At 40.3% G+C, this 27533-nt stretch overlaps 2 protein-coding genes and 1 pseudogene across 6 annotated transcripts in view; 2 read left to right on the forward strand and 1 right to left on the reverse strand.

Annotated features, from left to right (window-relative positions):
- Positions 1-17396, forward strand: part of anxa11a (annexin A11a) — a 20024-nt gene extending 2628 nt beyond the window's left edge. For 2 of the 4 annotated variants that reach the window (XM_019258739.2, XM_019258738.2), the window contains exons 3-15: positions 11442-11524; positions 12039-12431; positions 12545-12632; positions 12848-12942; positions 13231-13344; positions 13602-13692; positions 14206-14285; positions 14382-14438; positions 14560-14653; positions 14806-14901; positions 16319-16377; positions 16472-16594; positions 16690-17396. In XM_019258739.2, the coding sequence (XP_019114284.2) occupies positions 11442-11524; positions 12039-12431; positions 12545-12632; positions 12848-12942; positions 13231-13344; positions 13602-13692; positions 14206-14285; positions 14382-14438; positions 14560-14653; positions 14806-14901; positions 16319-16377; positions 16472-16594; positions 16690-16749 (1433 nt within the window). In that variant the 3' untranslated portion in view covers positions 16750-17396. Of the gene's footprint in view, positions 1-11441; positions 11525-12038; positions 12432-12544; positions 12633-12847; positions 12943-13230; positions 13345-13601; positions 13693-14205; positions 14286-14381; positions 14439-14559; positions 14654-14805; positions 14902-15165; positions 15173-16318; positions 16378-16471; positions 16595-16689 lie in introns of those variants that run through there. The other 2 variants (XM_027278036.1, XM_027278037.1) reach the window with 2 other exon arrangements.
- On the reverse strand, positions 40-7302 carry LOC113745690 (zinc finger CCHC domain-containing protein 24-like; annotated as a pseudogene).
- Positions 17397-20843: 3447 nt separating the features above from the next.
- dlg5a (discs, large homolog 5a (Drosophila)) overlaps positions 20844-27533 on the forward strand; it is a 33327-nt gene continuing 26637 nt past the window's right edge. For both annotated transcript variants that reach the window (XM_010745486.3, XM_010745494.3), the window contains exon 1: positions 20844-21607. In XM_010745486.3, the coding sequence (XP_010743788.2) occupies positions 21304-21607 (304 nt within the window). In that variant the 5' untranslated portion in view covers positions 20844-21303. The remainder of the gene's footprint in view (positions 21608-27533) is intronic.

Raw genomic sequence — 27533 nt, forward strand, 5'->3', positions numbered from 1 at the left:
TCCTGAACACTTACATTATGGAAGAGTGAATTCACTTCTCTACTGCAGCTCAGCCTAATAAAGTCAATGAGATGATCAGTTTAACTGTGCAAGCATGTGGTTTTAAATAAATATGACTTTACGATGATGTATGTATTACTTCATGTACCACCTGCTCCAATGTTGAGTATTCAGTATCATTGATCAATGCCTTCACTTAACAAACTACAGCATTACTTAAAGGAAAAAAAAACCAAGGCAAACGTTCGTGTGTATGATATACTTACAATCCAGAATTCCCATAGATTTTTTTTGACAACAGATGATCTAATTCCCCCACCGTGCAGTTTGAGCTGTCCACAAGAGATTATTTCACTCAATACACAGGTTTTTACAGACCTCTTGCGAATTCATCATCAAATGTCATTAAAGCGAGTCAAAGCCATTTTAATCTCACATCTGCTCTTCATTACCTTCCTGCAAAAAGAAAACTGGGCTGGGGTTGGCTTTGCACCTCCACCCAGGGAACAAGGAGAGAAGGAAATATGGGCTAGGCCAAAAGGAGGAAGAGGAAAAAGACGAAAGCGGAAAAGAGAAGGAGAATTTATTATTAGGTCCATGAGACAAAAAAAAAAAAAAAAAAACGCAACTGGGTAAAAATTCCTAAATTCCGAGGGACAGTGCATTGTGTTCCCATTTACATCAGATCACTCCGGCACCGTCCCGGCCACATGAGTTTACAAGGCTCTATGTACACACAACAATGACAGATCTACCACAGCAACTTCATAGTCATTCCTCCCTTAAAACAACTTCAAAACTACACCAACATATCACTCATAGCTATAGTGTATAGTTAAGTGGACATTAGGACTTGGTTTAGCTAACTAATATTCGGAATTTCGAATATTATGAATATGATAAAAAATATTTGTATATTCGAAACCCGTATTAAAATAATATCGATATTTACTTATTGTCAGGGCCCAGCGCGGCGCGCCTTGATTCTCCTCCGTTGTGTCCCATGTGCTCCCTTACTGACCGTTCGTTAGCTATTCTGCAGTCACGTGGACACAACAAGGAGCACCCCCCCCATCCCGCTTCCCACCTCAATGAAGAAGCAGGCTACACACCAGTGATCCCGATGAGAGTACAGTTTTGCATAATTAAATTGCACTGAAGTTACCACAAATGTAACATGTTGAACATGACTCTTGGATTTAGTTTGAGACCGACAATACAAATAAATCAGCCGTTTTGGACTACCACTGGTCGTTTTTCTTGACATTGGCAGTGCAACGCCCCTCTGCTTGGATTATAACGGGGGGTTACTTTTTACAATCCTGTTTGTTACAATGAAAGTTCCTATTCTCGGGGGGGTGGGTGGGGGGGGTTGGTGGTTGGTGGGTTTTTGGGTGTTTGGGGGGGTGGGTTTGGTGTTGGGGGGGGGTGGGTGTGGGGGGGTGGGTGGTGGGGGGGGGGGGGGGGGGTTGTGGGGTGGGTGGTGGGGGGTGGGGGTGGGTGGGTGGTGGGGGGGGTCGGGTGTGGGGGGTGGGTGGGGGTGGTGGGGGCGAAAACAATTAATTAATTCATTAAGAATATTCGAATATATTCGATATTCGACATTCTTTAAGACTAATATTCGAATTCAATTTGGGAATGTTACCAGCCCTAGTGGACATGAATTATTATAAAAATATCTTGTACAACTATCTTTGCCTGTAATTATACAATGAGATGTTGACAATCTGCCATTACCCTCACTTTTACTATCGATAATCAGCGCTACCAACACAGCCTGTCAGAAGTCTGCCCCACCTCATTTTAAAGTAAGTTGGCAGGTGTGTTGATTTAAACAACCTGACATTCTCCTTGTGCTGACCATGAGGGTATTTAATTACGGGAGATGAACCCAATTAGTCACACTATTAGAGTGCTCAAACCTCCACTGGTAGTCCTCCAAAGTAGATTTATCGTGGTGCCTCGAAAAAAGTCCCTGCATCATAACCAGGACTCGAGTCAGTGGGAAGTGGAAGAGGCAGAGCACAGAATTTGAACTCTGTTGACTTTGTGGATTAATAAAACCTCTTTTCTGATGTCAGGAAAAGGACGGCTGTTGTTATTAGTATTTGTTTTTTTGTTGTTGTTTTTTTCTTTCTTCTAGTGGAAAACATGCAACAAGCTAACGCGATGATCTCAATGCAAAGGAAGACAGTTAGACTCTTCAGTTAGTCCAACGGTTATTATCATGGTTATAACAGATGACCTCTTGTGTGTTTGCTGCAGGCAAGCTTAGATGCACACGAAAGCCGACACCACTCACAACCACCACCACAAACACACACCACCAACACCACACACCACACACACCATGACTCAGAAAGGACAGAGGCCAGCCTGTTTATAACAAAGTAGGTCAGAGCAGAGCACCAAGAAGACGCGGACGCGAGAGGAGAGGAGAGCTAGAAGAGAGAGGAGGGAGAGAGAGAAAGACAGACGGCTGGAAGGAGCAGGCATGGCTTTTAGTGCCATCACTGGCTGTTGAACCAAAAAAAACGTGAAGAAGAAATATGCAGTCACAGTTATTGCAATGCAAACATAGACTAGCAATGAAACATGAAGGTAACTCAACCCACCACAAGATAAGCTATTGTGTAGTTTGTTAATATATATGTGTTATGAGTCTCACCTGAGGGCAGTCTTTAATATAATGGCCTTGTGTGAAGCACAGGTGGCACAGGTAGTTTGGTGGGGGCTTTTGTTGGGTTTCCTTGGCTCCTGAAGAAAGGGAAGGTCTGAGAAATGGTGTCCGTCAGGGAGGTGAGTCCGTCCACGATGTTGTTCAGGGGCCCATAGGGTGACACTTTTTATACACGTTGTTGTTTAAGGCCTACAAAACAAGAACAGTATCACACAAGCGTTCAACTTTAACCTGTTAGTTTATGTCTAAAATGTGTCAAGTATAATATAATCTACATGAATAAGTTGTGGCGCTCTGCCCACTCAATTCACATACAACTCCCAAACCACAGAGGTCCATAAAGTGTCACTTGCTACATATAGTATGCTGGACACATTACCGCATACAAGATAATCACATAAATATTGCATTTCTGGTTTGGGGTCTTTAAAATGTGAGTTAATCACTAATTTCCTTGAGAGCAAGCTGTCCTATTTCGTGTGCGAAAAAAATTAGAAAAAAAAAAAAAAAGATCCCTCCAAGATCATTTCTCTCATTAAATTCAGAACATCTGGCCAGAGGCCCAGCTGTGCTCATGAGCTGGAAAAGTACTGAGCGTCCACAGAGAAAGACAGGACTTCACGAGGATAGGACTCATTGCAAACAAGATGGGAGGATGTTCCCTCACCAGCCTGTGGAACATGCAATGTCACCATGCACTGTTGGCGGTAAACTCAACATGGTCATGTTTGTAGTCTGCTTGGCGCCACGAACGCAGAGTGTGCATGCCACAGGGGCCAGTGTATTCAGAAGATGCCGTCTGAATATTAATAACAGTGAAAGCATTGCCTGCAGTCCCTTATTTCCCTTTTCATTCATTGCCTTCCTCTGTTGTGAATACGATCCAACGGATAGACGGGATTGACCCTTGGTGAAATTATAGTGATTTGTGCTGACATTTTTATTCTTGATGGTCATGTAATTAACCCGTGTGGACAAGGGGCTAAACAAATAGTCAACCAGTCATCTGCCTTGACATAAATAGTTGAATGCACTAATAACAAATGTTTTGAGACACCACTCTCAAGTAAAAATGTCACTAGCAAATCCATAATAAAATCCTCCTCATCACTGACAGTTTGGGGAACAGGTTTGCATCTAGATATTATGTCACTGTTATGTTTAATGTTGCACTTGGAACCTGGCTTGGGGCTGAAAGCCAAATCTTTATCTGCAGGCTGTGAGATTGTCTTGTTAACCAGCTCCAGCTTCAAGACTCGTGTTCATTTATTACATGTAGTCGTCGTAAATCAAGCGCTACGGTGGTTTCTCAAGTTTTCCATCCGCCATGTGTTAAGCTCCTGCCGTATTGCTTGTGTTCGTATTACCACTCCTTGTGGAAATGTACATGTTGTGTTATTCACCAAACTTAAGTCTTAGTGCAGATTTGTTAAATTATTTAACAAATAAAAACAGGAAACTTCATCGGTTGATGCTCCTCACATTTCTTCACTTTGGCCTGAAACGTCCTCATGTCAGCCCAGAGGAAACTGATTTCACACACATCTGCTAATGGTGGGTGAGACGTTTGTTTTTCTGTGTGTCTGTGGAGTGAGTGAGTGAGGATGAGTGAGTGAGTTAGTGGGAGCGAGTGAGTGATTCAGCAGGAGAGTGATGTTTATGTCTGTGGCGATGGATGTGTAAGCGTTAGCCAACACAATAGGACTAAACCAGTCACTGTGTGTCCAAATAATGAAGTAAAACTCTAGCAATCTGTGACCGTTTTTCACAGGTCCATGCATGAGTTCAAGCACAGCAGGACACCATCACACATGGAAACTTTAAGGAAGGTACTGATTGAAGTAGAATAGATTCCGCAGGAATTACAAGTACTATTAGGTCAGATAAGTTCAAAATGGTTATAAATACTTCACATGCAAGTTGTTGTTTTTTTTTGTCTTCTTAGTCCGAAACTACATAATATTGGGTGAAAAGTACCAAACATTCATGCAAAGCCATCACACGAGATTGTGGTAGCATACTTGCGTTGTGCTACAAATGGGTTTTTTTCCGTCATCAACAAATTCATACATTCACACACATTTTACTTTAAGTGGACTGTTGGTTGATCCCAGTGCAAAAACAACCACATGCATTACTCATCTCAATCAAATTCAGTGTAGTGGTTTATTTACTTGGCATAGCTGGGGAAAGTGTGTTGCAAAATCTCCACCCCTTAAACAGTTTCCAGACTGTATGTGTTCCCTCAGTTTGAAACACTTGTGGATTGGAATGGCATTACACAATCGCGTGTAATGTATAATGTGCACACCCAATTTTCAGGGGACTGTTTATGTATAAATGACTTCAAAGGCTCTATGGTTCCACCCGTGATAAAGACACTGGGTCTAGATGGTGAATACGCCATTCCTCCCTGTTTCCACACATAGCCCATAGTAACATGGATCTAAGGAACTCAAACACAGGAGAGCTGCTGTGCGCTCTTTAATTTTTGCCCACCACATGTGGTTATTTATCCGTGCCTGTGTATGTATGCATGTGTGTATGGGGGTGAGTTGAGGAAACGGCCACAGCGCCGCCGTCGTCGTTTCTGGTCCTTTTTCAACATGCGTGCTGCAGACAGGTTTGCAGCCTGCAACATTATCAGGCTTTGTCCCTAAAATTACCCCGAGCTACAAAAATAGCTAATATGTAACAAGTACTGATTTGTTTGCACAACCAGGTCTATTTGAAGAAGTCAGAGACAGCAGACCTCAGCAGGGGCTGCAGTGGCCTTCCCTCTCCAGGCAGAGGTGTGCAGGAGGAGGATATTTTCCATCTGTCTTTCCTTACTTCTCTGATCAGAGACATGTCTGATTAAAACAGTGTTTGCTTAACAATCTAACCTTATTAATTGAATCAAATCATCCTGAATTATTTAATGACATGATAGGGAAAGAAATGGAATGTGTCATATAGAAAATTTTTGTTGATTTATTTAGTATTAGTAGATTAAATTATTTTTAATATTCCTGGTCAGGTATGACTGAAAGTAATAATAAGTGATTTATAGTCACATTATGACACTCTTACTGTTAGTGTATTTAGAATCTAAACGATACTGAGACATATCATAATTAGAGGACTAGTATTTCTTTAAGCTTACAGTTTTACAGTGATGATATTTACAGCAATCCAACTTTTGTGTTTTATACAAAGAGAGAGAGAGACTTTCCAGGACTTTTTCAACATTATTATTGCCCACGTTCAAATATCATGGAGGTTATGCTATCCTACCAGAATAGCCCATGCTGTACCTGCTAAAACATTTGCCACAGACGCGCCACAGTCAACAGATAAATCAGTTTCCTGCTGTAGTAAATTCAGCCACCAAATTAAATGCTCATGCCATATTTCACCTCATTCCGCTGCAGCTGAAAGAAATTGTTGAGATAGTTGGAGTTCAGGAAGGCAAGCTCAAATCCGCCGCTGCGGGGTCTTGCTGAAATTGAGATCCGGTGGGAGAGTTGGGTTCGGGTCTAAACGCGTCAAAAGCGCTGGTCTGGTGGGGGTCTTGTAAGGAGAGATAGATAGCCAGTTAGAAGTTGCGCGGCTGGTACACGGAGGCACTCGTGTCTTGGCAGACAACAAGCTCATCTTTCAAAAATGGAAACTGAAACTGGTTTTTCCACCGACTTCTCTTGGACTCGTCTCAACTCTTCTTGCCGTCTGCTTTTTCGTTCCCGTATCCCGGCAAGATGGCAAGTGCTCTTTTTGTCTTCCCGTTAAAGAGCACTGTCCTCCTCACGCCGGGAGCCTCGTCCCAGTTAGATGTTACTCAAAAGTCATTGCGCTAACATGTCAGTATAAAAAGTTTTCCCCTGCTCCCCATGGTCCGCTATCTGCCTTTATTGCAGCGGGGAGCGAGAGAGGCTTTTTGAATAGATTATGACGGCTCTGCGTCCACCAAGGACGCAGGCCAATCAGCGTCTAGTTGTATGAATATTCATTAGTACCCCACTGATAGAGAGAAATGGTTTCATCTGCTCTCACACTGAAGAGCCCATCTTTGTGTTCTTGAGTTATGGGTCTATTTGGTTATATATTTAAGCTATATGATATCTATCATGACTTATTTACAATTATCAGAATATCTAGGTCTTCTCTCTCTTTGTGTGTGGGATATGTGTTTTTCAGGCAGAGATGTGAGTAGTTACACAACTCTTTGGATGTCCATGTGATTTATATTGACTTATAATGTAGCAAATGCCAATTTGATATCACAATCAAACAGTGTTTCCGTATACCTATCCAATTCTGTCACTGATTAATGAATTATACATTTTTTTCATATCTTTTTGCACTATATTATATATTTTGTACTTTATATTATTCTTTTTTAGCTAGCTGAGCTGACCGGTTCCTCTCCGTCCAATACATTTTATTGCCCTGTGTTTACCTGTATATGACAAATAACCTGAAATTAATGTCATTCAGCCATCTGTAAACTAAAAACTCGTGTGCAAGACTGAAACAATCAATAAATCAGTAGATGAATCAATAAAATCAGCTACTCACATCAGGGGAGAACTCTCCTGAGTGGGTCTCGCCTACAAACAACCTGTTGGTGGCAGGCTCGCCATGGTGTGGATATGGAGAAACTTTAGAAAGGGCTCCCTCTGTGGCAAATGTCCTACACACACGCACAAAAATACATACATATATACATATATGAATACACACCACACTACGAGTAGACTAGAGTTGAGTAATCTTACATAATCTGTGCATTCGTGCAAAGGCAGAGTAGGGCTGATGACGTGGAGTTGGCTAAAATACAAACTCTCTGTTGGTTACTGACATCACATCACAACCACTGACAAACAAGTTATACAGCACTTTGAGAAAAATGACACTCACACAGCTTACGTAAAAAAAGCAATATATATGCCGTTGTTAAACGGCTCACGCTGAAAATAACAGCACATTTAACATTTAGATTTAACATTTAGATTTAGTTTTAATATTTAGATTTAACATTTAGACTTAGATTTAACATTTAGATCTAACATTTAGATATTTAGAGTTAACATTTAGATTTAAACATTTAGATTTAACATTTAGATCTTACATTTAGATTTAGAGTTAACATTTAAATTTAACATTTGATTTAACATTTAGATTTAGATTTAACATTTAGCTTTACATTTAGATTTGATTTAACATTTAAAATTTAACATTTAGATTTAACATTTAGATTTAGATTTAACACTAGATCTAACATTAGATGTAACATTTAACATTTGATTTAAATATTTGAAATAGCTCTAAGTTGACAATATGTTGTTGTAAATGTGCAAAAAAAGTGACTCTCAAAAATTCACACCAGTTTTTTAAACATTGTGACAAAATGTTGCTGTTACATATGACTACTACTATACTATACTATACTATTATTATGTGATGTATGAGTTGACGTAGCTGAAACACAGCATTAACAGGTACTTTAACTTAGTTTTAACTATATATACCTTTTGTTAAACATCAGGTGAGGTCCGTCTGTCACATTTTCCATCATGTCACTGATGTGGTTATATGTCTCAGAATGAACACTATTTGTTTTTTGGCTGTTGTCACATGATAGGCCTGTCACTGCTCGGGTGGGGAGCCCTACATGGAAGTCAAGAGTCCCCACCCACTGTACTCTCTGCTTAAATACAGTCAAAACAGGGACTGGTCTGAAGTAATACGTCTTCCAGGAAAGGACAGAAGCAGACTAAAGTAAGTGCTCGAATCAAACAACTAACTAAAGCAACCCTAGATAGATAGAAGAGAGTAGTAATGCATTAGCGACACGATAGAAGTTATTATTTGGATAAGTGGTAACTATTTTGCTGTCTTTTGTCTACGTTACTGCGCTCGATCGCTCTTCGTTAGCATGCCAACCTTACACAGCTTTATGGATTTAGCTCAGCCATTTAAGGCAACGAAATACTAAGTCTGTGGTTGTTGTAACGTTATCCAGCTGCTTGAATACTATTAGTTTATTTATGGTTAGCCTAGAAGCTAACGTGGCTAAGCTCGGAACAGAGCAGATAAAGCTGCATTATGTAAAACTGCGCTGGGAAGTAACCAGCCTGGCTAGTTTTCAGTAGGAGACTTGTACAGGCCTGAAGCAGGCTTGTATTAGCGACCACACTTTTCCTGTTCGTGTTATATAGTTTAAATGCCTGTTTTTTACGGTTAACATAACCTGTTAGCATGTTTTTTAGTAACAATGCAGGTGTACTGACCAGTCAAGATATTCTAATCACCTTAGCAACGTCTTTATGTTTGGTCTTAGCCAGGCAGTCACTGTCCGTAATCACCTCTTATCGTGACTTTGAATAAATAAACTATATTTAACAACACTATATTCTTAATCAGCAACCCCCTCAACTCCCTGAGCAAAAAAAATGATGTGCAAGGTGTGAATATTTGCAGCTGTGTTGCTATATGTGGTTTCAAGTTGTTGTTTTTCTTCTTCCTCACGTTTGACGTGTGACAGACAGTGAGGCTTTGCACCTGAAACCAGCAATTAAATGTGTGATATGTCTCAGCAGACAAACACCATTTGTTCTGACCAAATGTGTTTTTTTTTAACCGTTGGAAAGTATTTCACAAGCTCGCTTTGAGTCAGTTAAATTCCTGTGATGGGCATTGGATCATGAAAGGAGTATATGTTGAAAGTATTCATTTAACAGCTAAGGCTTGTGACTCCGGATCATTTTTGCCTATAAAAACTTGATGAGATTGGTCAACAATTGCTTCACAGGGCACTGTGTGCTATTCAAACACAAAAACGTCAAAAGAAATTTTTCTTTTTTTCTTCTATGTCCCTAAAATGCAAAGCAGACAAAACTGTTCCACTCAAGTCCATGAGCTCAGTTTTACCATGGAACAAGAAAGCCTATGGGAAAACAGGATTTTTGTACTCTAGACTTAACCCAGCCCGCCACTCAGCTAAAAATGTCTGTGATCCAACGGCCGGGAATTAAGAGTTCCCTTCGTTAATTGTTATACATTGTTATATTCAAAAGCAATGACTGTGGCGTTAAAAGGTACTACACTGGGTCAAGGACTTGACTTAAGTTCTTGTTCATCAAATAGTTCATCTCTTGTCAGTGAGAATTGTGCCCAGCTGGGATAGATAAGGAGGAGCAGCTTTACAACAGGGTGTGTTTTCAGCTCTCTGGTTTCTATGTCAGTGCGTTGTAAGTATGGCTGGCATTCAGGGTGCTATAAACTGTGTAGCGTTCTTTCTTTAAATTGTCCTTCACCAACACGTAAAAGGCATGTTTGTCTAAGTAGCTGCACAAGATGTAAATAATTGGTCATTTTTGGCCGTCTTTTGATTGACAGTTCTGTTCTCTTTATGTTGAAGCCATGAGCTACCCTGGATACCCCCTCAGGCAGCGGCTACCCTCCACAGCCTGGTGCTTACCCTCACAACCTGGTGCTTACCCACCTCAGCCTGGATACCCTCCACCGGCTGGGGGCTATCCTCCACAGGCTGGTGGTTATCCCCCCCAGGCTGCGGCTATCCCCCACAGCTGGTGGCTATCCTCCGCAGGCTGGAGGATATCCGCCACAGGCAGGAGGCTCCCACAGGCACCACCACCAGGTAAGCCGCCGCACAACATTGTTCAAGGACATTTTGACACTTTTTTTTTTGACATTTTCTGCCAGCAGCCTGTTATCTTATTTTAGCATAAAGACTGGGAGCAGGGAACAAGTAGCCTGGCTCTGTCAAAAGTAAAAAATAACATGTCTGTCTAGCAGACCTACAGCTCATAACGAAGGTGTTATATACTGTCTGTTTAATCCACAGACACAAAAAAAAACACACTTGGTTCTATGGCGGGTTGTGCTGAGCTATATCTTACTTTGGCATGGTGACATCCTTGTCCACTGTCATACAAACATGATATAATACGTCGATTAGTTTTTAGAGATTTTCTTAGTTTTGGACAGAGCTTTTTCTCCCTGGCTTTTAACCAAGCTTAAATATCTTAGCATTTTCTTAACCTTTTCTAATCATGGTATTTTTATTATATATATTATATATAATATTATATTATATATATATATATATATATATATTATATATATATATTATATATATAGTGTTTAATTATTTGGATTAACCTGTACAACACTTTGGTCAACCTCAGTTGTTTTTAAATGTGCTTTATAAATAAAGGTTGAGTTGAGAGCCAGGCAAGCTGTTTCCCTTTTTCCATTCGTTGTGCTAAACTAAGCTAATAGACGGCTGGTTTTAGCTTTCATATTTCTGTTACAAACATGAGTGATATTGACCTATATTTAAATTCAGAGAAATAAAGTGATGTAGCAGTCGTTGTTGTGTTGTAAGTAGTCTTAAGGTCAAGGTATTCTGGTGGCTATTTCAGAAAGGGTGAGTCAGTTTTGTCGTGTTTGCAGGCAGCAGGGATCATGAGACGTATAGTTAACAGAGTGGAATTTTTATTTTTTTTTCCCTCCAAAACAAACAAACCACCGCTGTTGCTAAGAGAAACAAGGCCCACAAGTCCATCTTTGACATCACATAGTACTCTCTTTCTCTGGCCAGCACTCTTTCACCTTCCCGTTAACTCGATGGAAAGTGAGAAAAAGGAAGTTCCAGTAAGAAGGCTCATTCCTGTCTTAGCCTAATATTCCCAGTTCAGTAGCACAATACATCCTCAACTTTCCTGAACAGTTTCGCTTTTGTTGTTTACTGCAGGCAGTTGGGGCGGTGGCCCTACCGGTGGATATCCCTCCATTGGTCTCGACAGCTTATCCAACCCTGGATACAACGCTGGCATGGTGAGTTTAGCCTTAAAAAAAAGAAGAAAAAAAAAAGAAATTCCCCCCCTCACCTGCACTCAGAAAATTCGTAATGTATTTGTAATGCAACATCAGATAATTGCGTTGAATATTCCAGTTAGAATGAATTACACAGCCGTTCATGGAATATCAGGTCGTTTCAGTTTACGGTAAGACTTTTCCAAAGTCAGCATTTTAACATCCTCAGCATTGCCATTTTCTCTGTCAGCATCTCTTCTTTAGGTCTCTTGCATGAGAAAAAATCGTCACATACTTCAATCTTATCCATGCTTCTGAAACCTTTCATTCTGATGCAACCTTTTACCCCTTTTACTTTTCTGAGTCATCGTCTTGTCTGTGTCACGTATTCTCATTTTGTGTTACTAGATATATGATTTTCCATCCATTTCTATCATATAGCATGGCCACACTTTGTCTCTACTTGTGCTTTGCATAACATAATCTTTGAGGATCTGTGCACAAATTATGGGATGCCAATCTTTCCATATCACAGGGCAGTCAGAGCTCTGCAGGCATGGGGGGTTTTACTCCAAACCCATCCATGTACCCCCAAGCCCCTCGGGGGTACCCATCTGGCCCTCAGCCTATCGGGTATGGTGCCTCCGTCCCTAACCAACAGTCATATGGCCTGTACCCACAGCCAGGAGGGACCATGCCCCCAAACCAAGCTCCTGGTATGGGCTACCCTGGTCAGCCTGGCCAGCCAATGCAAGGATATCCCCGTGCACCATCACCCAACCCACCAATGGCTGGTTATGGAGGAGCACCCGCACCTAACCCATCAATGCCTGGTTATGGAGGAGCACCAGCACCCATGCCAGCCTACCCAAATCCGTCCATGCCAGCCTACGGAGGAGGAGCCATGCCGATAGCTCCAGCTATCAATGTAATATAATACTTAACTATATTATGATAGATTTCAAAGCTTTTGGTTATAAAAAAAAAAATGAAATAGCACATGTTCCATTGTGGAAAATTTTGTATTGTTTGTCTTATCAGAGAGGATTCAGGGGAACAATCAAGGACTATCCTGGAGCTGACCCACTTAAAGATGTGGAGGTCCTGAGGAAAGCCATGAAGGGCTTTGGTAAGTGCTATAGACAGAACTTGAATACACTGGATGTTGTCCTTTTTGAAGTTTCTTGGAAGAATTTCTTTAATTTTCTTGATATTATAGCTTTTATACTTATAAAGATATTTGTAATTAAGTATGAATGGTATTTGTAAGTATAAATGAAATGCTAATTGGAAATGAAGGCATTTTAAATACCTGTGACCTGTCTCTGCTTTAACATTGTGTAGGAACTGATGAGCAAGCTATCATCGACTTACTGGGGAGTCGCTCCAACAAGCAGCGCGTACCTTTGCCCCGAGCCTACAAAACGTCCTATGGAAAGGTAACAGTCCATTTTTATTATCAGGTTTTTAAGAGGTTAATGTGATACTTGGTTCTATTTTCCTTTGCAGGCTATCTGTTTAAAAAAAATACTTCACATAGAATCATACAGAGCTCAGTGTGCATTACCTAACGCTGCATAATGGTGACGAGTAGAGAACAGGTGCTTGTGCTGCCAGTAAAATGGAGAGGGTATTGGATGTCCTCAGAGCTCATTATAGCAAGAAAGTTTTTCACAGCAGCAGTTAATGATGGTTTTGAGTTATTCCAAACATGTTTCCATTTTCAGGATCTGATTAAGGATCTGCATTCAGAACTGTCTGGAGACTTCAGGAAGCTTGTCATGGCCACTTTGAAGACCCCAGCTGAGTTTGATGCCTATGAGCTCAACAGTGCCATAAAGGTAAATGCTAATTTAAAATCCATTATTATTATTATTATTATTATTATGTGGTTTTGCACATTTACTTATTTTTTATTATGAAAATGGTTCGATAAAGAAACAATGTTTATGTTACATTATTACAAAGAACTGCATTAGTTCTAAGTTTGAATGCATTAATGAATTCACTGAACAAAAATAAACAGGAAGAATTTCACGCTGCCACAAGGCCAGAGAATGAGGTTGTCAGATAAGAAGTTGTTCTGTCTTCCTAACAGGGAGCTGGAACTGATGAAGCCTGTCTGATAGAGATCCTGTCTTCTCGCTCTAATGCTGAAATCAAGGAGATATGTCGCATTTACAAACAAGGTGAGATGCCTCAGGGTGGCTAATGCACTGCTTTCCTCTCCTGTTCTCCTCTTCTTTATCAGTCAGCATCACAAAACCGTGGAAAGCGTTTTATTACGTTTAGTGGATAAGGTCAGTGTGCATCTGGATTTAGGTACCACCATCAAATTTGTAAAAGGAATCTATCTCACATAAAGTCATGTAGCACTTTAGTTAATAATAATAATAATAATAATAATAATAATATAATTCTTCTTCATCCTATTGTAATTATTTGGTTGTTTTGCTTTTATTTTTTATGCATGTATGTATTAATCCACAGTATCCTAGTTTCCCCCGAGTCATTTGAATGCAGCTGCACAATGTTTGGTTTATTTTCAAAGATGAGAAAAGTGTAAAAACAAAATATTCAAATTATTACCAACTTCAATCTAAATATATTCATCAGCCTTCAAAAATCACTATTGCATGAAGCTATGTATTTGTGTGTGTTCTGTTTTTGTTATTACAATTACTTTTTATTACCATTCTTAGAATACAAGAAATCACTCGAGGATGCCATCAGTGGAGATACCTCAGGCCACTTCCGCAGGCTCCTGATTTCTCTTTCCCAGGTACAGATATGATGCTAATTAATTACCTCTATAACTGACGTCTCTTAGCAAGCATTTCCAGATTTAATTAGGAATGCTTCGTTCTGTATTTTGTAGGGTAATCGTGATGAACGTGAAACTGTTGACATCTCTCTGGCTAAACAGGATGCTCAGGTAGAGACTTCATGATTCTTCATGTTTGATGATTTATCTGCAACTTGGTAATTTTGATGTTGTTAACTAGATGACCTATTGATTGTATCAATATTTACACATTACTGTTCTCCTTTTATAGGCCCTGTATTCTGCTGGAGAAAACAAGCTGGGAACAGATGAGTCCAAATTCAATGCTATTTTGTGTGCCAGGAGCAAACCCCATCTCAGAGCAGGTATTCTTTATGAAGACATATCCAAAACCATAAACTAACATAATGTTCAAGATTTAAAACCTCTTAATGGATAATTGAGAATCAGGCCACAATTGCAAATTATGCAAACTGTTGTGAGCCATATCACTGATGGTGTGTGTCTGTGTCTGTAGTGTTCCTAGAGTACCAGAAGATGTGTGGCAGAGATATCGAGAAGAGCATCGACAGGGAGATGTCCGGAGATCTCGAGAGTGGAATGTTGGCAGTGGGTAAGAAGTCACATGCATTAAGTCTATTCTTAGAGGGGCCACACCCATGTATTGTGCAAGTCTGAATCAGCTCCACATAATTAGTTAATGACGAGCGTAGAAGCTTGTTGGCAGTATGCTTGACGTTCAACCACAGAATATTTTCCATGCTCGTTATGTTGTATACTATCGTGACACGCTTTCGTTAACATAATACTGAAGGAAGGCGTGCTGTTAAATGCGTAATCTTTGTTTTTCCCCCTTTTTTTTGCCAACATTTCTCAGAGTTATGGTACTGTAACCTGTTTTTAGATGTGTTGTTTTTTTTTTTTTACATCTTTTTTTATTTTAATCATTCCAATGGTTTTGCACATCAGGTTTGTGTGTTTTGATTGTGAGGTGCAGTGCAGTGTGGCATGCTTGCCATAGTTTTACCGTTGTGTTTCATTTCACTCTTTTTACTTTGTTGAAAATATAACTTGCTGTAAAGCTGTGTTAATCAATATTCGCCAATAGGGGGCAGAAAGATTCCCAGAAGTTGACTTAATGTTACTTCTTATATAAAAAAATAGACAAAAATAAGACAAGATATTTAATGTTCAAACTGATACACTGTTTTTGTAGATACTTGTAAACAGTCATTCTGATTTTAATGCCTGCAACACATTTGAAAACATTTGGGACAGGATCACAAAGGACTAGGAAAGTTGTGGAATGCCCAAAAACCACCTGGAACATCCCACAGATAAAAGGATAACGCTACATGGGCTCAGGAACATTAAACACATCCTGTCACTGCATCTACAAATGCCATAAAGCGAAAGCTGTATCAAAAAGATGTTACAACAACAGTTACAACACTGTGGCTTCATAGTAGAAGAGAGCAGGTCTAGATTGCCTGTCTAGATTTGTCTCCAGTGTGGCACATCATGAAGCGCAAAATACGACATTGGAGACATCAGACTGTTGAGCAACTGAAGGCAAATATCAAGCAAGAATAGGAAAGAATTTCACTTTCAAAACTTAAATTATTAGTGTCTTCAGTTCCCAAACGCTTACTGAGTTGTTAGAACAAAAGGTGATGTAACGCAGTGGTAAACATGCCCTTGTTAAAACTTTTTTGAAATGTGTTGCGGGCATCTGGATTGCAATTTCATTACTTATATATATGGAATTTGATATTTATTAATGCAGCTTTAATATTTTTGTTGCCATCCTATTCCTTTGGTTTTTTCATGGTTCAGTTTTCAGATGGCACATATGTTTGTTTTTTTTCTCTTCATTATCTTTACATGATGCTGATGAATATTAGAACGTGCTCTTCACAATGCACTCATTAGAAATTTAGTGGTCTGTTTGTATAAAAGGGAACAAGGCAAAGTTTTAATTAATTAGTTCATTGTGCTTGTGTTGGTACTAAGTGTTTTCTCTCTTTCAGTGAAGTGTATTAAGAACACACCTGCCTACTTTGCTGAGAGACTTTACAAGGCCATGAGGGTGAGACACGCTGTCTTGTTTGTGTAGTAACTTTCTATTAATAACTAAATGACTGTAGCATTATTTGTTATTGTCATATTTGTCATATATTTAGGGAGCTGGGACCAAAGACAGAACCCTGATCCGGATCATGGTCACCCGTTCTGAGGTTGACATGCTGGATATCCGCCAGGAGTATGTCAAGAACTACGGCAAATCACTGTACACACACATCTCTGTAAGTATCTGTCATATATTGTATTAAATAAAAATAGTACATATGATTCTGACAAAGATCTAAATAATTTACTTATCTATTTGTTTTATTAACAGGGAGACACATCTGGAGACTACAAGAAGCTCCTACTGAAGTTCTGTGGGGGCAGTGACTGAAAAGGAACCAACGTGTTACAACATTATTGAAACATTTTCTATAAATATCAATCTCTTTGCAATATCTATATGCACTATACACAAACTGCAATGCTGCATGCCATGCCAGTGCTCATAATGTAATGTTTACCTTGTTTTACACCAATATTACTTCATTTTGTTTTGTTTCTTCCATATACAATATGCACCAAAGGTTTTATATTTTTTCACTTGTGATATCTTTGCAGGATATTTGAGTTTAATATACATGGCCATACAATCAAGATATTTGTATCTTTTTAGAGCTATACTTTTTTTTAAGACATTGTATATCAATTGTGCCAAAATGATTAGATATGTAATATCTGGCAAAAAATTTTTTTAGCCAAAGTCGTAATGTTCAGGAACACTGAATAAAATGTGGGACATAGAATACATAGCAGCTAAGTACCAAAGTTGTCTATTAATGTTTGCAATCGTATAATCTCTTCTATATATTGTCTACACTTAAATTTTTCTTCATTGTAGCTGTGCTGTATATGCAGCAGATGTGTTAATTTGTGTACCGTATATCTGTCATTGAAGCATGTAAAGCTCAAGCATTACATTTCATAAGTTGTGATTTTATCTTTAGCAGTCTTAGAAAATAAATACTGAGTACACACACTGGAAGTATTTGAGGTTCATTACTTGCAAATATAAAATAAGATAGATATAGAAGACAGATGTTTCTTTAAATCTCAAACGAATGTCTTAATATATCCCTTCACTGGTTCACAAGCAAATTAATCCTTATGTACAATAGAAATGCTTTTTATATACAGTATAGTTATAATATTCAAAACTGTCCTAACTTTCTCTTAACTGTTTTGATGCTGTTAGTAGACTCACTTTGCCAGGAGAGGGCAGCGAAGTTTCTATTCGACACCAACGGCTGCTTTAAAAAATCCACAGCTGTGAATAATATGGATCATTATATGATGCATTAGATCAATGCCTATGGTCACAAATCAGTTTCAAATTATACAGGCAACATAATAAACAAGTGTCTTAATTCTCTGAAAATAACTGTTAAAAGCATCAGTCAATGTCAAAAACCAATAGGTAAATACACATAATTTTACTCAATCAATAGATACATCATTTCTCTTTCCTCAATGGGTGTAAAGACAGCATGCGTGGCTGCACATAGAGCTCTCAGTGCCTTATTACACCCTGTTGGCTTCACTTAGAATGTTGAATACACTTGACTGTGGAGACGTGGCTCTTCGCACGGCTGGCTACGGTGGTGTGTGCGAGTTAACTGCACTCCGATCAATAACTCTGTGAAGTGAGGAGGGGGGAAGAGCTGTGGAATTGATGGCATCCATAAACCTGCCTTGGTCACATTAAACAAGTCTAGCATGTCTGCAGTGCTGTCAAGGGAGGGGAGGGGGGCTTGGATAACAGCCATGCTGGACGAATCACTTTTGATCAAGTCATGTTAAAATTGAGCAGGAATGGCAAGAAAAGGCTTCAGGGTGTTAGATAGGAGGTTTGATTACAATAACTACAATTATAATGAAGATTAAATGCAATTAGATCAGTTTTGAGAAGATAATTTGGGCATCATTTTATAAGGTAATTTCAAATTGTGTCAGCATATCTCTGCCATCATTGTAGTCTTGATATCATTATGATCAGAAACCCATCTGTTGCAGGCATCCAGCTGAGGGCTGTGTAATTCACTGTTAATTAAAAATCCAGGGATTGCCTAGTTTAATGTTTATTATAACTCTAATCATTTAGAAATCCTCTCACATGGCCTTGAGGTCTGCGGTAGTGCGGTGAAATAATGACTTCATGTTAAAATGTCTTTGAAATTGTCAGTATGATGATACTGGAAGACTGCAAACATATTATCTCCTAACATGTCATCATTGGCTCATTGAACACATTATTTTTGTGCAGTATTACAGGAAAAGTGAGAAATTAGATACAACATTGCTGGGAATAAAACCTGTGTATACGCTGTAAATAAAAGTAAATCAAAAGTGAGTTGATAATAAAGTTATTGTTTTGCCACCCTTAGCACAGACAGTGTTCTATTGAGTAACTCTCCATTCATTCATTCACACTGGCAATAAAATAAAACAAATCCATAACATTTTCTGTTTCAGACTTTTTGGCCAGGATAAATAATGGATAAACTCGTTGACAGTCTCCTTAATAAAAGATAAAGCTATTATCTTTCCTAGATCCAAGCTGTCTGATAAACAAATCTGTTGAATAATATTTCAGTAAATTATCAGACAGATAGAATCACCAACCTTGTTGTCTAAATAATAAACTTGTTCGTACCCCCAAGATAAAAAGCATCATGCTGTCTTCTCTATTCAAATGCGTGTCCTCAGAAGCAGGGTACAGACACAACCATCCAATCTGTGTCAGCAACAGAGACTTGCTTCCCTTTGATATGAATGAATTGTAATTAATTTTTCATCTAAAGGGGATAGCACATGGTTGCACAAGCCATGGAAGCAGCATGGTAGAGAACCACAGAGAGGAGTGTGGGAGAGAGAGAGAGAGAGAGAGAGAGAGAGAGAGAGAGTTGTAGATGTCACAATGAGATTCAGTGCATGCATGAATAAGGTCACGGTTTGAGAGGTATGCCTGCAGACGCCTGCCCCTGTGCCAACAATCTTTATTCAGCTGTAGACTGGAAGCGGAGTGTATTCATCATCATCATCATATTATTATATTTCACAAATCCTACCCAAATACACATTTCATTTGTTGTCCAGACATATTTCTTATGTGCTCACATATAGCTCTCTTCTGTCTTACCAACAACCCAGATACAGTACACACTAAAATTGGTTGCAGCTCAGCTTGGATATAGAAACATGGAGCACAAGCCTGTGGCTACACTGACAGTATGTGCAGGGACTGAATAAAATCCTTATATTTTTATCACCGCATTACCATTTTCCCCTGAATAAAACACTTAATATCGTCAGTGAGGATAACCGTGATTTTATGTGATGAGATTCTTTTTTATGACATCAATTCATGTAATGCGGCATGATGACATAGTGAGTCACAATCACACTGAGGGATTTTGCACAAAGATAACAACAGATAACTAATGGTGGAAGAAGTATTCAGATCAACTAATCCTGCGGTATGAAAATACTCCATTACTAGTAAAAGTCCTGCATTAGAAAATGTAAAATATACGCATAGTATACAAAATAAAAGTACTCATAATACTTTAATTCAATATTAGATTAGATAATATTAGATTCAGTTAAAGTTAGTTGTGATTGAGCTACTTTTTAAAAACTATTTTATATGCTGCTGTGTAATTTAATATGTTTGTCTAATCATAGTATTACATTTTGTAAATTCATCATATGTTTTGTATGTAAAATCTGCAAAGTGAAGTATGTATTTTGAATGTACTTACACACAGTTCCAAGAACAATTCACAGGGAGATAAAAATACAATATCTATATAGAAGTCAAGTGTTTCTGTAAATTGGAAACAATGCAAATAGTGCCAAGAAATAAATATTGACTGGACATATATGAAGTAGGTGGATATATGCAGTGTATGCATGCATGCATGTGATATAGGATGCAGAAATTGTGTCCCTGTGTAAACATATAATTTATAATGCGTAGCGTTCTGTTACAGGGTTATTAAAACCTTATGACTGATGTAACTGTATTATTATAGTGACCTGGTAGAAGAAGCTATAAAACAAATGTAGTGGGAGTAAAAAAAGCACAATCATTTTCTCTGAAGGTAATCTCAAACGTGTACTTAAGTACAGTACTTGAGTAGATGTGTAGTTACATTCCACCACTGCAGATAACATGCATTTTGATGATAAATATATATGTTTGCTTTACACTCATTGTTTACCCACCTTCCCCACCACGTCGCTGTTTTTAATACATCTCGATATTTTCATGCAAATTGTCTCCATTCTCATTTTTTTTTTCCGCCTGAGATTTCCGACGTACTACACGACGTGATGTGTACGCCCATTGAAGAAACGGGTGTGTTTTCCCCTCAAGCCCCGCCCCTCTTCGCCATATATGGTCAGTGAACGGCACGTTGATTGACAGCGGGCAGCAGCTGCTGAGTTGCTCAGACATGGCGGAGGATACAGTGTAACTGGAGGATCAGCGGCGGAGTTACGTGAGTTTTTCCCCGGCGGTTGAGTCGCCTTGGGCGCGTTAAATGATACACAAGAAGAAGGACAATGTGTACGGCTAAAGCTCACTCCGAGGGGAAGCAAAAAACGACCTGAAGCTGCCACACACGAGTAAGATGGAAAAATGTATCGCTGTTTAGTGCAGTCAACAGCCTTGGGCAACAAATATGGCTTCTTGTGCCTTTTTCAACATGCTATAAAAATTGATCTCCCGTGCAAGCTAATGCCGTGGTGGCTCGGGGTAACTTCTGCAAGCCGCGGTAAGTTAAGTTCAGCAGTCGCTCGGTACTTTTGAGGATTTTACATCCACTTGGCCGTCTAGGGGGTGGGGGGGTTAGCTGGAAAAGCTACGGAACTACAGCGGATAGCAATGGAGCCAAAGCACAAAGAGTTGCTAGACCAGTGCCACCAGAACTTACTGGAGTCCATAACAGATGCGGACCGAGTGATTGAGCTGCTCATAGTTTCTGGTACCTTGAGTCAACTCGATAGGTTCGAGCTGGACCAGAACTGTTCGTCCAGCGCGGAGAAAGTAGACCACCTTTTGAAGATGCTGATGAACAAGGAGAGCGACCATTTCCTCGACCTGTGTGTGGCCCTGGAGAAGGCATACCCTGACCTGTACGCTGCCCTGTTCGGCAACAACGGCGGTGGACCTGTGGACCACTCCACCGGTAAGAGCTGCAACACTCCAGCTGCTCCATAAAAATAATAAAAAATAATTATGTAGAGACTCGCTGTGTGACCCCCATGTTGTTGGTACAATATGGGTGGTCTGGCTAAAGGAGACCGTGTGTGTGTGTGTGTGTGCATGATTTATTATGAACCAGAATGATCATGAAGATTGCAACGTGGTCACACCTTTTTTTTTTTGTGTGTATGCATCTCTCACTGGCTGCTCTGTTAAATGCACCAGCCTGTATCTTTTCCTGAAACTAAATATTCAGCATGCATGCCCTGCAGATGTAAATGCACAGCCTGTGATCAACATACCTGCTATGTGCTGCTAAAGGAAGCCTCTGACACTCATTGTGCATTGTGAGAGAACAAACCCTCCCATCTCCCCTCAAGATCAATCCACTGATATCCAATTTGTTATCAGTGGCATGATACGGTTATGCTACATTAGGTAGACCTGATTTGTTTCCATGACAACGGGTGTACAGGCTGACATGTTGGTCCATATCGACCTGGGTGTGCGTGTGCCTGCAGCTTATGCATGCTTACAGACCTAAAGCATCAGTCCACCTTCCCGGTGTGCAGAGAGAGAGAGAGAGAGAACCACGCAGGTATGCAAACAGTAACACGATGCATTGATGCTACATCATAGTTTATCCATTGTCAGTCATTTGATTTGTCCTTGTGTCCCCCACAGCAACCGCCTCCACTTCACTGGGTTTTAGTTGTTAGTTGTTGCACATAGACAACAAGGGCAACCAAGTGTGAAAAACCCCTTGCCTAGTTTTGCCTGTTTTTGCTTTTTGTTTGAATAACTGAAGCCAGTGGCTTACTCACAACCAGCGTCATGCCCTCAGGGGGGCCTCGATGCAGGATGAGCCCTGAGATCCAAAAGTGAGAAGGAGATTCTTCTCTTGGACATACGCCACATGCGCGCTGTCCTGCACATAGTTTAACATAGCCGAAGCTTTATTTCAAAAGCACATGTCTGTGTTCGCTTTAAATACACAACGCGATTCATAGTTTACAGCTGCAAAGTAGTAGCGTGTCTCTTTTGTACTACTATCAAGGAGACCCATAGCAGGTAATGCTGAGTTTGTGTCTTGCTGCTCCCCTGACTGTATCGCTGATGCTTCCGTAAGCTTTATTACTTCCTTGCACTGAGAGTTGCCGCTGCAGAATAACACTCATCCTGAAATGCTGTGAAACACATTGACAGGTTGTTTACCTCTGTGTAGCTGCGAAATTGGTCCCTCTGTTAACCTCCTCGACTCCTGCTGGACTCGACGATGTGGATTTGGGCTTTTCTTCACACACCTTTTTTATAGACTGTAACACTGAGGCCTGAGAGTTGACCTGGCCTGTAATAGGAGAGAAAGAGAGAGTACCAGTTGTGAGTCTGGGTAGTCAGCCTGTGGTTATTCAACAGAGGATTAGGCCCTGCTCTCCTCTCTCTGGTGTAAACTCTCTCTGTGAGGCGAGCTTTATCGTTCCTCCACAGTCTTTTTGTATTAGCCTCCACGCTCTTGGCTCCTTCTCTTTTTTTGACTTAAGTGTTGTTTTTAAAAAGAAATATCTTTTCATGTTGTGATCGGCTGATGTGATTACCACATTTTAACGACACTTGAGAGAGAGACCAAAGAGCGAAGCTACTCACAGAGTACCTCCAGGTAAAAGAGGCTGGTAGAAACATCACATAGAGGTGAAATCTTCAGAGCCCCGGCGTGTCTGTGAACAACGCAGGGTGTGTGACAAGTGGGAATATGAGTGTGTGATGAGTCTTGCTGATAGCAATCTGCTCTTAAGTCATCGTCCTCCCGAGCCGCCTTGCTCTTGTTCTCAGATGTGCATCCTTATGATACACGCACACTTATGAAATTAACTCCGAAAGGAAAATAATACAGATGTGCACACATGCTCATTTGTTTAAAGATCAGTCTCTCTAAATTATTAGTGTTTTGCTGGAAAACTCTTGACACACATACTATAGGGAACATAAACAAATAATTTTTTTTTTTTTTCCTGTTTAAAACAAATTCTCTAACTTCAGTTTAATCAAAGTGCTGAGCATGACCTGAAGTTCTGTTGCAGAGCGGGAGTGCATTTGTGCATCCTCAAATCGAATTGAAGTCATTTCATAAATCCAAGCGGCTGCAATAAAGCCGATTACTTGCCTCGGGTACGTGCGCTACGCAGACAATATTCTACCTGAAGGAACAGCACAATGGTAGAGAGGTACCTGCGCATCCCCCCCCTCCCCCTCGCTCTTTTTTTCAGATTCAAGGGACTGTTGCAGTGATTTAAACTCACTCCGAGAGGAGGGCAACACAATTCTCCCTGACAGGATGCAACGTCCACAGTCTTCTTCTTCTTCTGCTGTCTGTTCGACTTTTCTCATCCTCTTGGTTTCTTTTGCTCGTGCTTTAGTGGCTTTTATTTAACAAATTTTTTTTATTCGCTCTAACTCCCCATCCCTCCCTTTTTTTTAACTTTCTTTTTTTTGACTCCTTATATTTCTTTTCCTCCCCACTGAGTGGTTTCGGTGTCTTCTCGCACTTAAATGGACGGACACGCCATAGAGACAGAGGAGGGTGATAGAAAGAGGGGAGCAAGAGAGAGGGAGACAACAGGCCTTTTGTTGGGAAGTTGAGCAGGCCCAAAGTGCTCAGTCAGCAGCTTGCTCTGTGTACAGCAGTAGGACAGGCCTGTGTGTGTGTGTGTGTGTGTGGGGTGGGGGGGATTCTCTTCTCTTTGTCAACCAGTTTCTGTCCCACTCCATAAACCACAGTGGACAGACAGGATGAGTTATGACCCTGACGCTCTTGTCACGACCGCTGCTCTTAAATATCTCCCATGGGCTGGACATAGCTTCACTTTCTCCCCCTCTCTCTCTCTCGCGCTCTCTGTCTGTCCGTCTCTCTGTCATTCAGAGACGCACAATGTCATCCACCTCATCGCCCTGCTCTCTTTCCCCTCTCACCACTCTTCATACCCTCAACTTCATCCCCTTCTTGCCCTGCTCTCGGCATGTAGAGGAAGCCATCCATTCATCTGCTGTTAACCAACGTTTCTACTCAGGTGTGATTGATGACATTTGAGCAGAAGATGTTTTTATATGAGTTGTCCGTGTGAGTTTTATTACTGTGCAGCGTCTCTGTACAAGCAGCAAGGCAGGATTTAGTCCAAACGGGCCAAGTTATCCTCAACTGTGCGCTGTTGAGTTTAGTGCTGGAACGATTAGTCCATTAGTAGTCCATCAGTAGCAAAATGAATCAGCAACACACATTTATTGTATTCATCAAGCAAAAATGAAAGCTTCACAGGATTAAATGCAAGAACTTGCTGCTATTCTCTGTTTTGGATATTTGGATTTAAGATCTTGTCAGACAAAACAAGGAATTTGAAGACTCGCCTTGACACTTTTATTGACTAAATGATCAATCCATAAGCTAGAAAGAAATCATCAGTTGCGACCTTAGTCCAGGTGTAATTGGCTGTGTTAATGGTATTGGGTTTCGTGTGATGTGAATGATGCTGCTCAATAAGTCCTGACATGCAGTGCATTCACAGGGTCATTGGCGTTCCAGGTTAATTGTGTTGTTTTGTAACACAGCATCTTTTTAGTGTAAAACCTTTTTATATTTTTTCACTTTAGCATTAATACCTGATGGCAGGTTTCTCTACACTGAGAGCGTGCAAAACCACAGCCAGGAGGCTGTACTGTGAAGCAGCACTTCATTATCATTTTACACATGTTCCTCCACATCCTAATTACCCCACAAGGTAGAGGAAATGCCAGCATCTAAATGTTTACCAGGGCTATGAAGTCATGGAAATAAACAGCTTCTCTCCTTGTCTTACCAACCCCCCCAACCTTGTTTTTTCCTGTATTATGTTTTGTCTATCTATCCCTCTCATCATGGTGTCCTAGCTTTCTCCATCACCCTCTACGTGCCTCGTCTCTCCATCTGTTTACCTCTTTGTCTGTCCTGCCTACACCTGTCATTTGTCCTCTAATTTCTGGCACCTGACTGCAGGTCTAAAACTTGACCTGTAATCATCAGCAAACAGAGGTGATATGGACAGTTTGGTACTTCTACCTTTTTAAAAAAAAATAAAACAAAAGATGACATTTGGGTATGAATTTTGGTTAACTTGCACGGTAAACCAGAATTAATCAGAATGCACTGAAGTCGTCATCATGGTGATTCACCTGTCTCAAAAAAGACATCAACATTAGAGGGCCTTACATACACCTCATTAAAATGTAGACTTATTTACTCATATGGAAAAGCTAGAATCAGTCCGATGTGTCACAAAGTGTTACCATTATGTGTTGGCGTACTGTACCGGACAGCAGTGTGGCTCATAATTGCTGTCTACAATAGAAATAGCCTTCCTGTCTTATGTGCAGTGTTCAGTCTTTAATTATGTGCAATTTCCTTTTCTTTTGTAGTTCTTTCTCTTGGCGACCCTTTAAAAAAGAAAAAAGAAATAATAAAGTGCAGTTTAATCACTGAATTATCTCAACACGCTATGAAAATGCGTTCTGAATCAACGCAGCCTCCTCTGTGATTAAACATGAAAGGAATGTCACAAAGATTTCCCAAATTCCTGCAGTGGGTTTATTCCACACAGGCAGGCGTTTTGGCTTTATATTTGTACTAACTACAGTATCTGGCGGAGCATTTGGAGGACATGTTGCAGACATCTTTCACCTTTTTTGTTTTTGACCCAACCCTTGGCACGGGCAAGCTATTCAAAAAGAAATTATGTCTCATTTATGCTGAGCTAGGGCTCTTTGCAGAGAGAAAGCTTATTATGGCTTGCTGATAATCGGCAGGGCTGGATTGCACTCCAGGGCTTTTTTTGGACTTTGGTGCTGCTCAGCAGTTCTGACAGGTCTGCTGGGCTTAAGTCTAAAGACCTTTTTAGGGCTTCTCCTAGGCATCCCCTCCATGTCGTGTTTACATAAATGCAAAATGACAAAGTCTGAGGAAGATGGTCTTCCATTTCAATCAACGGTTTAACGGATCTTCTTTGAGACATACCAATGGGCAGACTTGGACCTATGAGTGAAAAGGGTGGGTGAGTCTGACCATAGGCCTAGATGAACATGGGGCTGTGAGTCAGGCGATGTGCGTGCAGTGGAGTAATCACGGCTCATGGAGTCATCATGTTAGATGTCTTCATGTTTATGCAGAGTGTAGAGTCCTTAAATCAGATGATCAATCCTTTAACCCTGCAGCGAGGCTTTCGCTGGCACATTGCCCAGAATCTAGGCCTGTGGTGTCATTGCCTCCCCAGAAGTTGGGCCCACTACATAGTTTACTGGAAGTCCCAGAGTGCAGGGAGGGAGGTGGACAACGGAATTTATGTTCTATTTCTGTGCAGATGCCGTAACCACAATTTATAGATTGATTTTGGTTTTGTGATGGAGCGTAGGAGAAGATATAGGTGTGTGAGGAGGAAATTCAAATCTTTCTCACCATGTAATTTCCCCCTTTCTGGAGGTCCCCCAAAATAAGTATGCTGGATCATAACGGCAATAATACTGACGTAATTCAGCCGTACTGAACCAGGAGCAATTCACATTAAATACAGTTTCTTGGACACTGTTGTTTTACAATTGTATTGTACAACAATTGTAACATTTGGACACCTTGACCAGCCATAACATTAAAGTACTGCATTGGCCAATAATATTAATATAACATTGACAGCAGCTGCAACGTTCCTGGTTCAGTTCCAGATGTAGACCTTTTGTCGCATGGCATTCTCCCTCCTCTCCCCCTTCATTCCCCGTCACCTCTCTTGAGTTCAGATATTACAACCATAGACAGAGTAGGTGGGATGTACGCATCGCTAACTTCAAACTACATCATCCACACTGTGAGCCAGTTTTAGAGGTCTGAGGTGCCA

Source organism: Larimichthys crocea, chromosome III (genome assembly GCF_000972845.2).
Source record: "Larimichthys crocea isolate SSNF chromosome III, L_crocea_2.0, whole genome shotgun sequence".
Classification (NCBI taxonomy): Eukaryota; Metazoa; Chordata; class Actinopteri; family Sciaenidae; genus Larimichthys; species Larimichthys crocea.